The 13734-nt window shown below is 46.7% G+C and overlaps 1 protein-coding gene across 2 annotated transcripts in view; it reads right to left on the bottom strand.

Moving 5' to 3' along the window:
* Positions 1-13734, bottom strand: part of SMARCA1 (SNF2 related chromatin remodeling ATPase 1) — a 2209746-nt gene that overhangs the window by 344316 nt on the left and 1851696 nt on the right. For both annotated transcript variants that reach the window (XM_086918497.1, XM_086918496.1), the window contains 2 exons: positions 2840-2950; positions 2583-2696 (listed from right to left, as the gene is read on the bottom strand). In XM_086918497.1, coding sequence (XP_086774623.1) covers positions 2583-2696; positions 2840-2950 — 225 coding nt within the window. The remainder of the gene's footprint in view (positions 1-2582; positions 2697-2839; positions 2951-13734) is intronic.

Below are 13734 nucleotides of genomic sequence, written 5' to 3'. Positions count from 1 at the left end.
ATAGCTTCCTTGGCAAAGAGAACTGAGACTTCCTGTCAGAGAAGTGCCAAATGATCCTCCGACATGCAATCGAAATACAGTGGTATGGAGGGAGGGGCAGTTTCGAAGTGGAGGGAGTAGCCCCTTTGGACTATTTGCAAAACCCACCTGTACGACGTGATGGATTGCCAGTGAGGGAGGTGACGGCAAATCCTGCCACCCACTGGCAGTCGATGGCCCTGAAGACTAGGAGGGTTTGGAGGCTTCTGCGGGGGAGGGTGGACAAGCACGCCCACTGGCTCCATGAACTGCGAGGTCGCTGGGTCCCACATCCGCCGGCCACTCAGAGGCTGGGCAGCTTGTATGAACCGGTGGCAGGACTGGTCCGAGTGTGGTGGGATGCCCCTTCCATAACCACGAAAGGGGCGAAAAGCAGACTGGGTTGGACGGGAAGCGAGGCCCAAGGTCCTGGCCGTAGCCTGAGAATCCTTAATGCGCTCGAGCGGCGAGTCTGCTTCATTGACAAAAAGGAGATGGCTAACGAAGGGCATGTCCAGCAAAGTTGACTGGATATTCCCCGTAAAGCCAGACGTCCTCAACCAGGCATAGCGGCTACCGATGTGGCAATTGTTCTGCCCAGTGAGTCGGTGGTATCCAGTTCATATCTTATTGTGAATTTGGCTGCATCTCTCCCATCCGCTGGTGCCTGGGAGAGAACGGCCTGGGCCTCCTCCAGGCACTGAGGCAGAACGTGTGCAACCGTATTTATCCCAGATTGTATGGGAGTATCAGCCCAAGAGGCATGCGGTATTCAATGAACACAGTGCCAACCTAGAGGAAGAGAACATGAGTTTCCCAAGATGATCCAGCTTCTTGGATTCCCTGTCTGCTGGAGCAGAAGGGAATGTGCCCTTGGAAGAAGAGGCTTGGACCACCAAGCTCTCGGGGGAAGGATTGCGTGAGGAAAACTGGGTCGCCTAGAGCTAGACAGGAGCAGCGGGCAATCGTGCATTCCACAGGAGCCCATGTGCTGGGTTTGAAACAGGTGCCCAGAAGGATGTCCATACCACTGGCATCACCCAGGTCCTTTCTTCAGTCTGGCTCTTCAAGGTGGTCTGCCAAAGGGTCCAGCAACACCTCCCAATACTCATCACCACCTTCTGGCCAATAGGGAGCACCAGGGATGAACAGGGGAACAAAATTACCCTCCGGCGTCAGATTCGACGTCAACCGACGTCAGTCCGGCTCCAGATCCATCTCAGGGATGAGAATGGGGATGGCGTTGAAAGATCGACCAACATCGATCCAGATCCAGGCTCGGATCCACCGGGGCCCTACGGCAACGGGGCGGAGTCGCCGGTATCAAAGGCCCAGAGCCCGGACCAGCTCCGCGGGGCCCGAAGGCGCGACAGCGGAGATGGGCTGCCCAAAGACACGGTGGAGGGCATTGTTAAATATAAAAAGCTGGGCAGGGGACGACCAGCTCCCGGAAAGGGAAGGAGGGGAGGGGTCCGCCCTGAAGTAGACACCGGTGACAGAGCCTTAGAGAGACAACTCTCAGGATTTCCCGTTGTGTCAGCTGACCAACGGGGAGAAGGCGAAGAGTGTTGGTGCTTCTTTGCCTTCTTCTTGTGCTTCGACGTACCTGAGGATTTCGAATACTTGGAATGGGACAAGGTGTGGGTGCTCCGCAAGCAGTTTCGAGACCTTCCTTTCAAATGCAGAGCCGACCGCCGGGCCTCCAAGAGCTTTCAGAACCTATCACGCAAAGACTTTGGCCCAGCAGTCGGAGCACAACTCCGGGTCATGGTCGCACTCCGCAACATCATCCTGGCGATCACAATGCCAACGACTGATGTGGAGTCGATCGACGCTACCTACCAACGCGCAGGGGTACTGCTAAGAAAAAATTCGCCAGATCCAGTCTGATGCCTGTGGGTAATTCTAAAGTAATGAATCTATAATCAACTGTCTCTTTCAGATCTCAGGATCAGCTTTGAAGGCGCAGAAAAATGGGAACTGATGTCTGCTCAGTAGGGTGGGCTCTTTATGGCTTCAGTGATACAATGATGTCACTTCTGGCTTTGATGTGGAGCCGGCACCCCTTACACCTTGACAAAATAAGGAAAGGTTTCTAAATCCAGTCTAGCACCTCGGATATTCAAAACATGAGCAATATGCTCGTAGAAGTATTCATCAGGAAATATATGTTTTAGCTGAGGAAGGCTAAGAAGATTGCGACTAAGGCTAAGCAAAGTATTCCTGCCAGACACCAGTTTATATGGTTGGTTCAGACTAAATGGGTCTTGTGGGAGCTCAGTCACTAGCTTAGCACTCCCATTCCCTACACAATGCAGTTAAGGGGTTTACTTAACAGTTACTAGCAAATGGTATTGTTATTATTAATAGTAATAATAATATTAATAGCAATTTCTGAGAATAACTAATTCCATTCCCTTCACAATACAGTTAAGGGGTTTACTTAACAGTTACTAGCAAATGGTGCTGTTATTATTGTTTGTAATAATGAAATTGGTAGCAATTTCTATAGCTAGGAGGCATGTAATTATAGATATAAAATGTAAATACTTGGAATAAATTACCTTATAGCCTATAGTCTTCCGGTAGTAAAGAATTTCTTTTTCAAGAAGCTCAAACAATCGAGGGGGAAAGAACTGGAAGTCTTGAATATTTGGCTGCTTGGGTGGACGTGGTGCCTTAAAATACATTCAAAAGGTTTATGTTAGAATTTCCAAATTTATACTCAAAACATTCATACTGCTAAATAAATAGATAGTTAAAATGAAGTTGTAGACTTTAAAAAGAATAACACATGTGTAAAAATAAAAATTGTTCTCACCTTTGGTGCTTTGGGCTCACTAACACGTAAAGCATCTCTAAAATATGCATCTACTGCATAATTTGCTTTGCGTTCTCGTTTGGGAGGCTCTATCCATTCCATCATGCTCAGCTACAGTAAGGAAAACAAACAAAAAAAACATATTTGAAAAAAAAAAAAGATCAATGTAGTATTTGACATCATGACACTCACAAAAAAATGAAAGAATATACTAATTTACAGTGAGAGTGTGTGCTACAGTCAAACATAGCTGGATAGAATCCACATATTCATGGCATATTTACACATTTTGACATATTGTTATAATCTTCATATATTTTGTATTTTAGGTATCCCTTCTGAATTATACCTGTTTGTTTAGGTGTATGTTTGAAATATAAAGGCATAATTAATAATGTTATGTCCCTCTCCTGTGAAAGAAACCTGGCCCCATTATGGATGCAAATTAAGGAACAGACTCGTTCATGGTCACAACTACCGCTTTCTTTATTCGGCATATCTGCCATTTTTAAGATGGTCTCTCTGCCCCGCTTATTATATAAACTCCAGAATCATCCATTTTTGGTATCACCTGGTTGGTTCACACAACTAAATGCTAATCTTCGACATTTTCTCTGGGGGGCAGGGGCTCAGCCCGAGTGGCATTGAAGACATGTTTTCAATCAATTTATTGTGGCGGATTAGCAATGTCGCAGGGAGACGAGATACCCAGGCAGAAACATCAATTCCTCAGGAGCGAAGACCAAGCGATTCCTCTCCCAAGAGATACTGTCACCCTGTGCAATGCCAGACACACGAAGGAGATGCAGAAACCCCAAAGGGAGCGAAAAGACCAAATAGGGGCACCAGGAGGGAGGCTGGCCAACCCATAATTAAACAATGGAGTCCTACAGAAGAAATGACAAGGAGCTACAATTAGAAAACAGAAAAAAGGAACCCTCCACTACAGAAAGGAAACAAAACACAATAGAATTAAAGAAGTGACAAGGTTGTGTACTCTCACACACTCACTTGGGCCAGTGGGTGTTACTTTCACAAAAGGGTCTCTTCGTAAAAAGAATAAGGCAGTGAATAACGTTTTAGAAACAGTATACCAGCAGCTGATTTCGCAGTTACACAGGATACTCCATAAGGCACACGTCAGCCATCTGAGAAACTCTCTAGATAAGGCGTGGAACGCACAGAGGCAGAACCCTTTGAGCTTGTGATTCTATCCTGAGAATGAAGTAAAATGTATTGTTTTGAAAACTGGTAGAAATACAACAAAAAACCCCTTGCATACAGGTTCGTGTACACTGAGGCATAAAGTACCTAAGTATCCACTTAATCTTGACTCCAAGGGGGTGGAAAACAAATGGGAGTCTTATTGCTTATTGCCAGCAAGGAAAAAAAAGAAACAACTGAGCGATAGCACAAAAACGCGCTGGAACGGAAAACCGGCTTCAGAAAAATAATGAAGGCCATTCACAATGTGTAAAGAGCTCTGGACGCCCCAGCGCTTAGGAGTTCAAAATAATAAAAAGAAAGGACAAACACAGCGCGTCCTCAAGCTGTAATGGCGGTGAAGGAAATAAAAAGGGGCGGGTCTGAACGCTAAGGTGGAGCAGACACAGTACCTTCTCCTCCGGCTTTGGATAAACCACAGTGTGATGCCATCGCAGATTTTTTTATCTCTAAGGTGGAGCGTATTCATGAATCCTTGAATACTTCCCCGCCACTTGCTGACTCCCTACCGGTGGCTACTTTTAGCAGTCCTCTCCCTCCCCCTTCAATGTATATTCACAACTGACTTCTGTTTGATGACATCACTTTCTCATCGTGCCTGAACAGTATTAGGTCAGGCTTCCCTCGGGACCCTGTTCCTATGAAAATCCTAAAACTGTTGGACCTCGAGCCACGGAGAGTCCTAATGAGACTCCTAAATACATCTCTTACAGAGTCTCTGGTGGCGCAGGAGTGGAAGCATGACATGGTTGTTCCCCTGCTGAAAAAGACCGGCGCGGACACCTCTAATTTAGCCAATTTCAGGCCCATATCCCTGCTGCCTGCATGTTCTAAAATCTTGGAACGACATGTGAACACTCAGCTTAATTCGTTTGTCGAGAACATGGGAAATCTTCATCCGTCCCAATCCGGGTGTCGCGCACACTACTCCACTGAGTCCGCTCTCCTCGGGGTGACGTAGAGGCTTCGGCACGGTATCGATCGCGGGGAGACCTATGCACTCATCCTTTTGGATTTGAGTACAGCGTTCGATACCATGTCTCATTCCATTCTTCTTGATTCTCTCCGCTCCCTTGGTGTTGCTGGATCTGCGCTGGCCTGGATTGCCTCCTTTTTAGGTGAGCGCACCTTTCAGGTGTTTTCGACAGAAGCTGAATTTGCTGTCTATTCATCGGCATACGGCGTCCCCCAGGGGTCGATTCTCAGCCCTCTGCTGTTTAATATCTATATCAGACCCCTTGCTACTATCGTGGAGGATGCCGGGTTGACAATCTATCCGTATGCCAACGACACGCAGATCGTGTTCTCTCTTTCCAGCAGTGAGGGCCATGAGGTCTCTGTCTTGAAATCTGGCCTGTCACGCGTTGCTGCTTGGATGCACGACCATCTGCTCAAGCTCAACGGTGACAAGACCGAGGTTGTTATCCTGGGCAAGAATAAAGATCTGTGGGGCCCTCGGCATTGGCCCAGTGATATGGGTCCTCTGCCGAAGCCAGCCCCCGTTGCCCGCAACCTAGGTTTCCTCATAGACGATAGGCTCTCTATGAGACAGTAGGTAACAAAGGTCGCTGCAATCTGTTTTTCAACCTTAAGATGGTTGCAGAAGATCCTATGGATGCTGCCTTGCTCCACTCGGAGAACTGTCGTCCAGGCTCTTGTGATTTCTCGTATTGACTATGGGAATGTGCTCTATCTTGGGGCCGATAAGGCCACTATAAATAGCTTCAAGTGGTGCAAAACTCGTCAGCTCGTTTATTGTGCAATGTATCTCGGAGATCCTCCGCAGTTCAGGCTCTGCGTGGCCTTCACTGGCTTAAAGTCCCGAACCGTGTAAAATTTAAAACCTTATGCCTCCTTTTTAAAATCAGGCAGGGTTCTGCCCCTAAATACCTGCAGAACCTGGTCCAAGTCTATAAGCCTGGTCGAACTTTAAGATATTCCACTAGTGGCGATTTCTTTGATCCCAGAATTAAACTGGCCAAAATGGGCGGCCGCTCGTTTTCTTATCTTGGCCCAAAGAAGTGGAATGCTCTTCCGCCGACTTTGAAAGCCGAGACTGATCTTCTCCCTTTTCGTAAAAAACTGAAGACCCTTTTGTTCAATTAATTTCCCTGCACTGTTTGTTCCGTTTTGGGCCTTCTGCTTGTTTTTCTTTCTTTTATCTATCTCTGGCGCCGGGAAACCCATTGAGGGTAGCTGCGCGCAATATAAGTTCAAATAAATAAATAAAAAGGTCAAAGCCCAGGAGGAGGTTGTAGGAGAGTAGGGTCTGCTTCCTATGGTTACCCCCACTTTTTGCTGTGTTTCACTGGTTTTTCGACTTTAGTATGTCTGAGGCCCTGCTAATCAGGCCCACAGCCTGGCTGCTCTCTCTCTAAATTGATAATCATGTACTTTAGGTACATACCAGATTGGTTACTGGGTCACCCTTGTGAGCCCCTGTATATGATACCTTCGGTACCCAGGGCATAGGTGCACCAGAGGCCTACCAGGGGCTGCAGCATGTATTGTGCCACCCCTGGATATATATATATATATATATATATATATATATATATATATATATATATATATATATATATATATATATATATATATATATATATATATATTCACTGAAAAAAACATAGGTTATAGACCATATATAGTTAGGAATTTGCATTTACAAAACCTTGAAAATTCACTGAAAAAACCATAGGTTATAGACCATATATAGTTAGGGATTAGCATTTACAAAACCTTATTTTATTTGCACAAAACCATTGAAATTCCATATATAGTTAGTTGCACTAACTATATATCGCGGACCCGCAATCCACTGCTAATGATGTCACATATTACATCATTCATGACATGGTCAGTGACATCACTGATGACATCACTGATGACATCTCAAATGACATCACTGATGACATCACTGATGACATCACTGATGACAACACCCAGTGACTGTATGTTTCTGTAAAGTTAAAATATGTCTTACATATTGAAGAATGAGTGGATGTATAAGTGTCTGGATGAAGGATTTAGTAGGTGCATGACTGACTGTATGAGAGAATGATTAAATGTGTCTCACTGAGTGCATGGGTTAGTGATTAAAGTGTCTTAATTTGGCAATCATTATTTATGTTGTTCTGTAAACTGCTGCATGTTTAAATCAGTAGCTATATCAGTAACTATATGGGTTATTGAATGGTTGCCCAAGTATTTGTATGGGAGACTGAGTATGTGTGTGGGTGGCTGGGAGGTGTATAACTCTGTGCATAGATGTGTGAGCAGTTGATTCCCTAGGTGTATGGGTTCAAAAGTGCATGTAGAAACAGCTGTATGGACAGTTGACTGTGTGCATGAGTATATTGGTGAGTGAATGGATATCTCAGTGCTACATGTCAAAGTAAGTACATATGTAAAACACACTCCATGTGAGAGTTGACATATATAAATAATTGAACATAAGAGCCAGTGAATGTGAGAGTGGCTGTATGAATCATTGTGAACTTGTATCAAGGATTGTATAAGAGAGTAAATATGTGTTAGTATATGTTTGAATAAGTAAGGTGTGTATAACTGTATAGTTGAGGAAATGGAGATGTGATTGATTCTTTGCATGACTGACTAGGTGTGTGAGTAACTCCATGGATGTGTGACAGTCTGTGAGTGCCTGTTTACACTGAGTGTATCTAAGGTTATATTAGAGTCTGAAGATGTATTATCACATAAATGATATCATTAGTGATGTAATCAGTAATGTCAAATGAGATGTCAGTGATGTCATCAGTGATGTCATTTGAGATGTCATCAGTGATGTCATCAGTGATGTCACTGACCATGTCATGAATGATGTAATATGTGACATCATTAGCAGTGGATTGCGGGTCCGCGATATATAGTTAGTGCAACTAACTATATATGGAATTTCAATGGTTTTGTGCAAATAAAATAAGGTTTTGTAAATGCTAATCCCTAACTATATATGGTCTATAACCTATGGTTTTTTCAGTGAATTTTCAAGGTTTTGTAAATGCAAATTCCTAACTATATATGGTCTATAACCTATGGTTTTTTCAGTGAATTTCATTGGTTTTTTAAAAGCTAATATCTATAGCTGTAAAATATATTCTTTATTAAGTGACGTATCACGTAGCCCGTGAGACGCCTCATGATGCATCGCATAACCGTGACGTATCGTCTCTGCAGCGCAAACCAAACCCAAAACGTAAGCGCGCCAGAACACGCTTAAAGATATATATATATTTTTTTAACCTTAATTAGACAAAATCCACACGTGCACATATCACAAACGTTCAAAAAACACAATATGTCGGACTCCCGTTACGCTGCCGGTTAGCTGCCCGGTTAACGTACCAGGAAGCACCTTTACCGCGAAAAATCGCAATTTTTTTTTCTTTTGCCCCGCAGGGAACTTTAATAGCCCCCTCATCAATCCTAGGGGTTCAGGAGGGGTCTGCCTTACCCCTTTCATTCATTTACACCTTTTTTTTTTCCACCTCTTGTCTCTCGATCCCACAGAGAGACAAGATGGCGGCCGCTCCAGACTGTTTACAATGTTAACAGCCAATCAGCTTCTCCTCAGACTCCCGTTACACTGCCGGTTAGCTTCCCGGTTAGCTGCCCGGTTCGCGTACCAAGACGCGTCTCTACGGCGAAAAAATCAGATTTTTTTTTTTTTTTTTTTTTTGGCCCCGCGTGGCTTTATAATATCCCCCTCATCAATCCTAGGGGGTCAGAAGGGATCTACCTTGCCCTCTTTCCTTCATTTCCCCCTTTGTTTTGGCCTCCTCTTGTCTCTCGATCCTACCGAGAGACAAGATGGCGGCCGCTCCGGACTGTTTACAATGTTGACAGCCAATCAGCTACTCCTCAGACTCCCGTTACACTGCCGGTTAGCTTCCCGGTTAGCTGCCCGGTTCGGGTACCAAGACGCGTCTCTACGGCGAAAAAAATCGGAATTTTTTTTTTTTTTTTTGGGCCCCGCGTGGCTCTATAACATGGGTACTCACAAACTTTCTCTCAGGGGCCAAATTTACAGTGTGGTTTGTGGCCGAGGGCCGCACCGTTGGGGGCGGGGCCAGTGAGAGAGGGGGCGGGGCTAGAGCCACAAAAAATAACTGTGACCATGAGGTTGAACACAGGCCCCTGCAGTGGACCTCTTCGTCCACTGAGCCACCAGACCCAGCATAGACACACATATCTCTCTCCCTCTCTCTCCCTCTCTCTCTCCCCCTCTCTCTCCCCCTCTCTCTCCCTCTCTCTCTCTCCCTCTCTCTCTCCCTCTCTCTCTCCCTCTCTCTCTCCCTCTCTCTCTCCCTCTCTCTCTCTCTCTCTCCCTCTCTCTCCCTTCCTCCCTCTCTTTCTCTACCTCCCTCCCTCTCTTTCTCTACCTCTCTCCCTCCCTCTCTCCGTCCCTCTCCCACCCTCTCTTTCTCTAACTCCCTCCCTCTCTCTCTACCTCCCTCCCTCCCCCTGTCTCCCTCCCTCTCTACCCGTCTCCCTCCCTCCCTCTGTCTCCCTCACTCTGTCTATCTCCCTCCCTCTCTCTATCTCCCTCCCTCTCCCCGTCTTCCCCCCCTCTGTCTCCCTCACTCTCTCTATCTCCCTCCCTCTCTCTGTCTCCCTCCCTCTGTCTCCCTCTCTCTGTCTCCCTCCCTCTCCCTCCCTCTCTGTCTCCCTCCCTCTCTGTCTCCCACCCTCTGTCTCCCACCCTCTGTCTCCCTCCCTCGCTGTCTCCCTCCCTCGCTGTCTCCCTCCCTCGCTGTCTCCCTCTCTCTGTCTCCCTCCCTCTGTCTCCCTCCCTCCCTCTCCCCTGACTATCCCTCTCTCTCCCTCCCCTGACTCTCCCTCTCACTCCCTCCCCTGACTCTCCCTCTCTCCCTCCCCTGACTCTCTCCCTCCCCTGACTCTCCCTCTCTCTCCCTCCCCTGACTCTGTCTCCCTCCCTCCCTCTGTCTCTGTCTCCCTCCCTCCCTCTGTCTCCCTTCCTCCTTCTGCCTCTCCCTCTCTCCCTCCCCTGACTCTCCCATCCTCGTCCTACCGTGTCTCTCCCTCTTTCCCTCCCTCGCACTCCCCTGACGCTTTCCCTCACTCACCCTCCCTCCCTCGCCCTGCCCTGACTCTCCCTCTCTCCCTCCCCTGACTCTCCCTCTCTCTCCCTTCCCTGACTCTCCCATCCTCGTCCTACCGTGTCTCTCCCTCTCTCCCTTCCTCGCACTCCCCTGACGCTTTCCCTCCCTCACCCTCCCCTGACCCTCCCTCTCCCTCCCCTGACCCACCGTCTCCCTCCCTCACCCTCCCCTGACTCTCCCTCTCTCTTCCTCCCGTGACTCTCTCCCTCCCCTGACTCTCCCTCTCTCTCCCTCCCTGACTCTCTCTCTCTCCACTGACTCTCTCCGTCTCACTCTCTCTCTCTCTGTCTCCCTCCCTCTCTCTCTGTCTCCCTCCCTCTCTGTCTCCCTCCTTCTCTGTCTCCTCCCTCCTTCTCTCCCTCCCTCCTCTGCCTCCCTCCCCTGACTCTCCCTCTCTCCCTTCCCTGACTCCCTCTTTCTCCCTCCACTGACCTGCTCTGTCTCCCTCACTCCCTCTGTCTTCCTCCCTCCCTCTGTCTCCCTCCATCCTTCTGCCTCCCTCCCTCCTTCTGCCTCCCTCTCTCCTTCTGCCTCCCTCCCTCCCCTGACTCTCCCTCCCTCGCCCTACCCTGTCTCTCCCTCTCTCTCTCCCTCCCTCGCACTCCCCTGACGCTTTCCCTCCCTCTCCCTCCCTGACCCTCACTCTCTCTCCCTCGCCCTCCCCTTACTCTCCCTCCCTCGCCCTACCCTGACTTTCCCTCCCCTCAACCAACAACCCAATTTCCTACATCTGTCCATTTCCCAATCGTATAATTGTGTATTCTATTCGATCTCCTAATTTGCTTCTATCTTGGGTGACCTTGAAGCAAGATAATTGAAGGTTTTCAATGAAATCGTCTTCAGTGATTAATGTCTTGTGAGTGAGCATAGAAGACAAGTCTATTAAGGCAGATTCATGTGCATAGCATTCTTCATATAGCACCCCGTGATTATCACACATCTAAACATACTATAAAACTCGCTATATCTTTCTAATCCCTGACTACCTCACTTGATGCAATTTTGGGCGAATCCTTAGTAGCACCTTATGTGGAGACATTTTCTCATCTCTTCGCCCTGTTCGTTTAGCTTTCAAATGCTATTCAGCCCTTTCCTATTCCCGAAAAAGGTGACGATTCTTGAGTTTGCCTGTCTTTGGAGTTCTCCCAGGGACATAATCAATTAATTACGTGGCCTGCCACAGGCAGACATTTCATTATCACATTTGAAAGGTGAGCAATGATAGAAAATAATCTGTAGGATGGTTGAATACGCAACTCTGACAGTCCGTCTAAAAAAGCCAACCCTAGTCAGCTCCACATTTCAGAACAAAAGCGCCAACATTTGCCTTTGTGCAGCGCTAGCCCGAAACGTGCATTGAAATATTTATGGCAGCAGTGCAGAAAGATGACGCGTTTGAAGGTGGACTATTTCATTTCATACAGGAAACGGTTACTATTTGCAAATTAAGAATATTATTACTTTCAGTGCATACACGTTATTTTGTCCGCTGCTTCCAGTTTCTGTATTCAGGCTGTTTCATTCAGCAGGGGCTCGCATCATTTTACCATCGGAGCACTTCACAGGTCTTTGAAAGACCATTACCGTGGTAATGAGGCTTTGTTCTGTTTCACCTCTTCTGAGGCCCCTGCAGCTTCACTCTATGACTCGAATCTCCCGGCCCCCAGAGAGCAGAGCCTCTCCGAGTTCAGGCTCCTGCAACCGGCAGTGTTTACTGACACTCTTGATAACATTTTTTTTTTGAATGGTACATGTTTGCAAGGTCCGCGGGCCGCCAAGGAAGGCTTGCCGGGCCGCTGGCGGCCCGCGGGCCGTACTATGAGTACCCCTGCTCTATAATATCCCCCTCATCAATCCTAGGGGGTCAGAAAGGGTCTACCTTGCCCCCTTTCCTTCATTTCCCCCTTTGTTTTGGCCTCCTCTTGTCTCTCGATCCTACCGAGAGACAAGATGGTGGCCGCTCCGGACTGTTTAGAATGTTGACAGACACCGGAGAGCCAATCAGCTTCGCATCGCAAAGTTCCGTTACGCGAAAAGTAGGCGAACCGGAGCGCTGCCCGGAGCGCTGTTACAGATATATATCTTATTTTAAACGTTAATTTCTCAAAATCCACTGAAGCACATATATTGAGACCTAGCAAAGGCACATCGGGCTAACAGTCCCTACAATTTTGCCAAGTTTCGTGCAAATCCATTCAGCCGTTCGAGCTAAAAGTGAGGCCAACCGCCCTATGGAAAAATGAATGGGAAAAACGCGTTTTGGGACCCCCCGTTTTTCTCGACCCCCCCTTGACGACCCCCCCCCAAATTTTCAGGGGCTGCTCAGAAACAAAATGTGCCATTTTCCTGAAAATTTCAGCCAATTCCGTCCACAAACGCCAAAGTTATTAGACATAGAATTTTCCAAAGTTCCATAGAGAAAAAATCCTAACTATATATACCTACTGGCTATCGCCAGTAGGTAATATATATATATATATATATATATATATATATATATATATATATATATATATATATATAGACACATATTAACCTATAAGTCACTCCTATGGCGGGTCTTGACAATCCTGGAGGCAGAGTGCTTGGTTTTGTGTGAAAGGGTGCCCTAGCATGAGCTGAGCCCCTCTGCAGCTTTCAGAACCATCTCCTTATAGCTGTTCTATGATATAGCCATACCATATACTCTTAAGTGCATTATAATCGTTGCAGTTAATGCTAACTTTGGTTTGGCGTTATCAAAACAATTTGTGTAAGGTGTCAAACACTTTGGAATACTACCCCCAAGAGGGTATGTAGTACACCAGAAGAACTAAAGAAGGCCCAACAACTCAGCAAAGAAAGATTTTTAGAAAGAGGCTATTCTAGACAAATAGTAGATCAGGCCATAGCCAAAACAGAGATACTAGTTAGAAATGACTTGCTGGCAAAAAGTAACAGAAAGGATCAGGAATTTAACCGCAATGAAGGAGTGAGCTTGAGGAAGATCAGACTTTTCGCCTTATAATAGGGTATAGTAAACAGCATAAGGCACTCCAAAAGATTATCCAGGGAGGTTGGCCCATACTCCTCAACGACCCCGTATTAGGACCCCTGCTACCTCAGAGGGCGTCCATTACTTACAACAGAGCTCCCTCAATGAGAGATTGTCTTGTGGTACCTGACCCAGAAATTATAACCAATCCTATCTGGTATCAGAATCTAAAAGGGTTTAGAAAGTGCACAACCTGCAAGGCATGCACTCATGCAAGACGGGATATACAGTGTACGTCCTAACATGCCCATGTGGACTTATTTACGTGGGCAGAACCAACTTACAAGCTCATGTTGGAGTACTCCAACACCTCCGTGCAATAACCAATATGGATAACACCTATCCGGTGGCGAGACATTTCAAGGAACATCACGGATCTAACAACAAAGGGTTATCCTATTATTTAATCGATACAGTTTCCCCCAACAGGCGCAGAGGTAACAGAGAAAGTAAATTACGTAAGTTGGAGACTAGATATATTTTATTACTTGATT

Source organism: Lissotriton vulgaris, chromosome 4_1 (genome assembly GCF_964263255.1).
Source record: "Lissotriton vulgaris chromosome 4_1, aLisVul1.2, whole genome shotgun sequence".
NCBI lineage: Eukaryota > Metazoa > Chordata > Amphibia > Caudata > Salamandridae > Lissotriton > Lissotriton vulgaris.
Note: the sequence above shows the minus strand (reverse complement) of the source record. Positions and strands in the feature narration are given on the sequence as shown.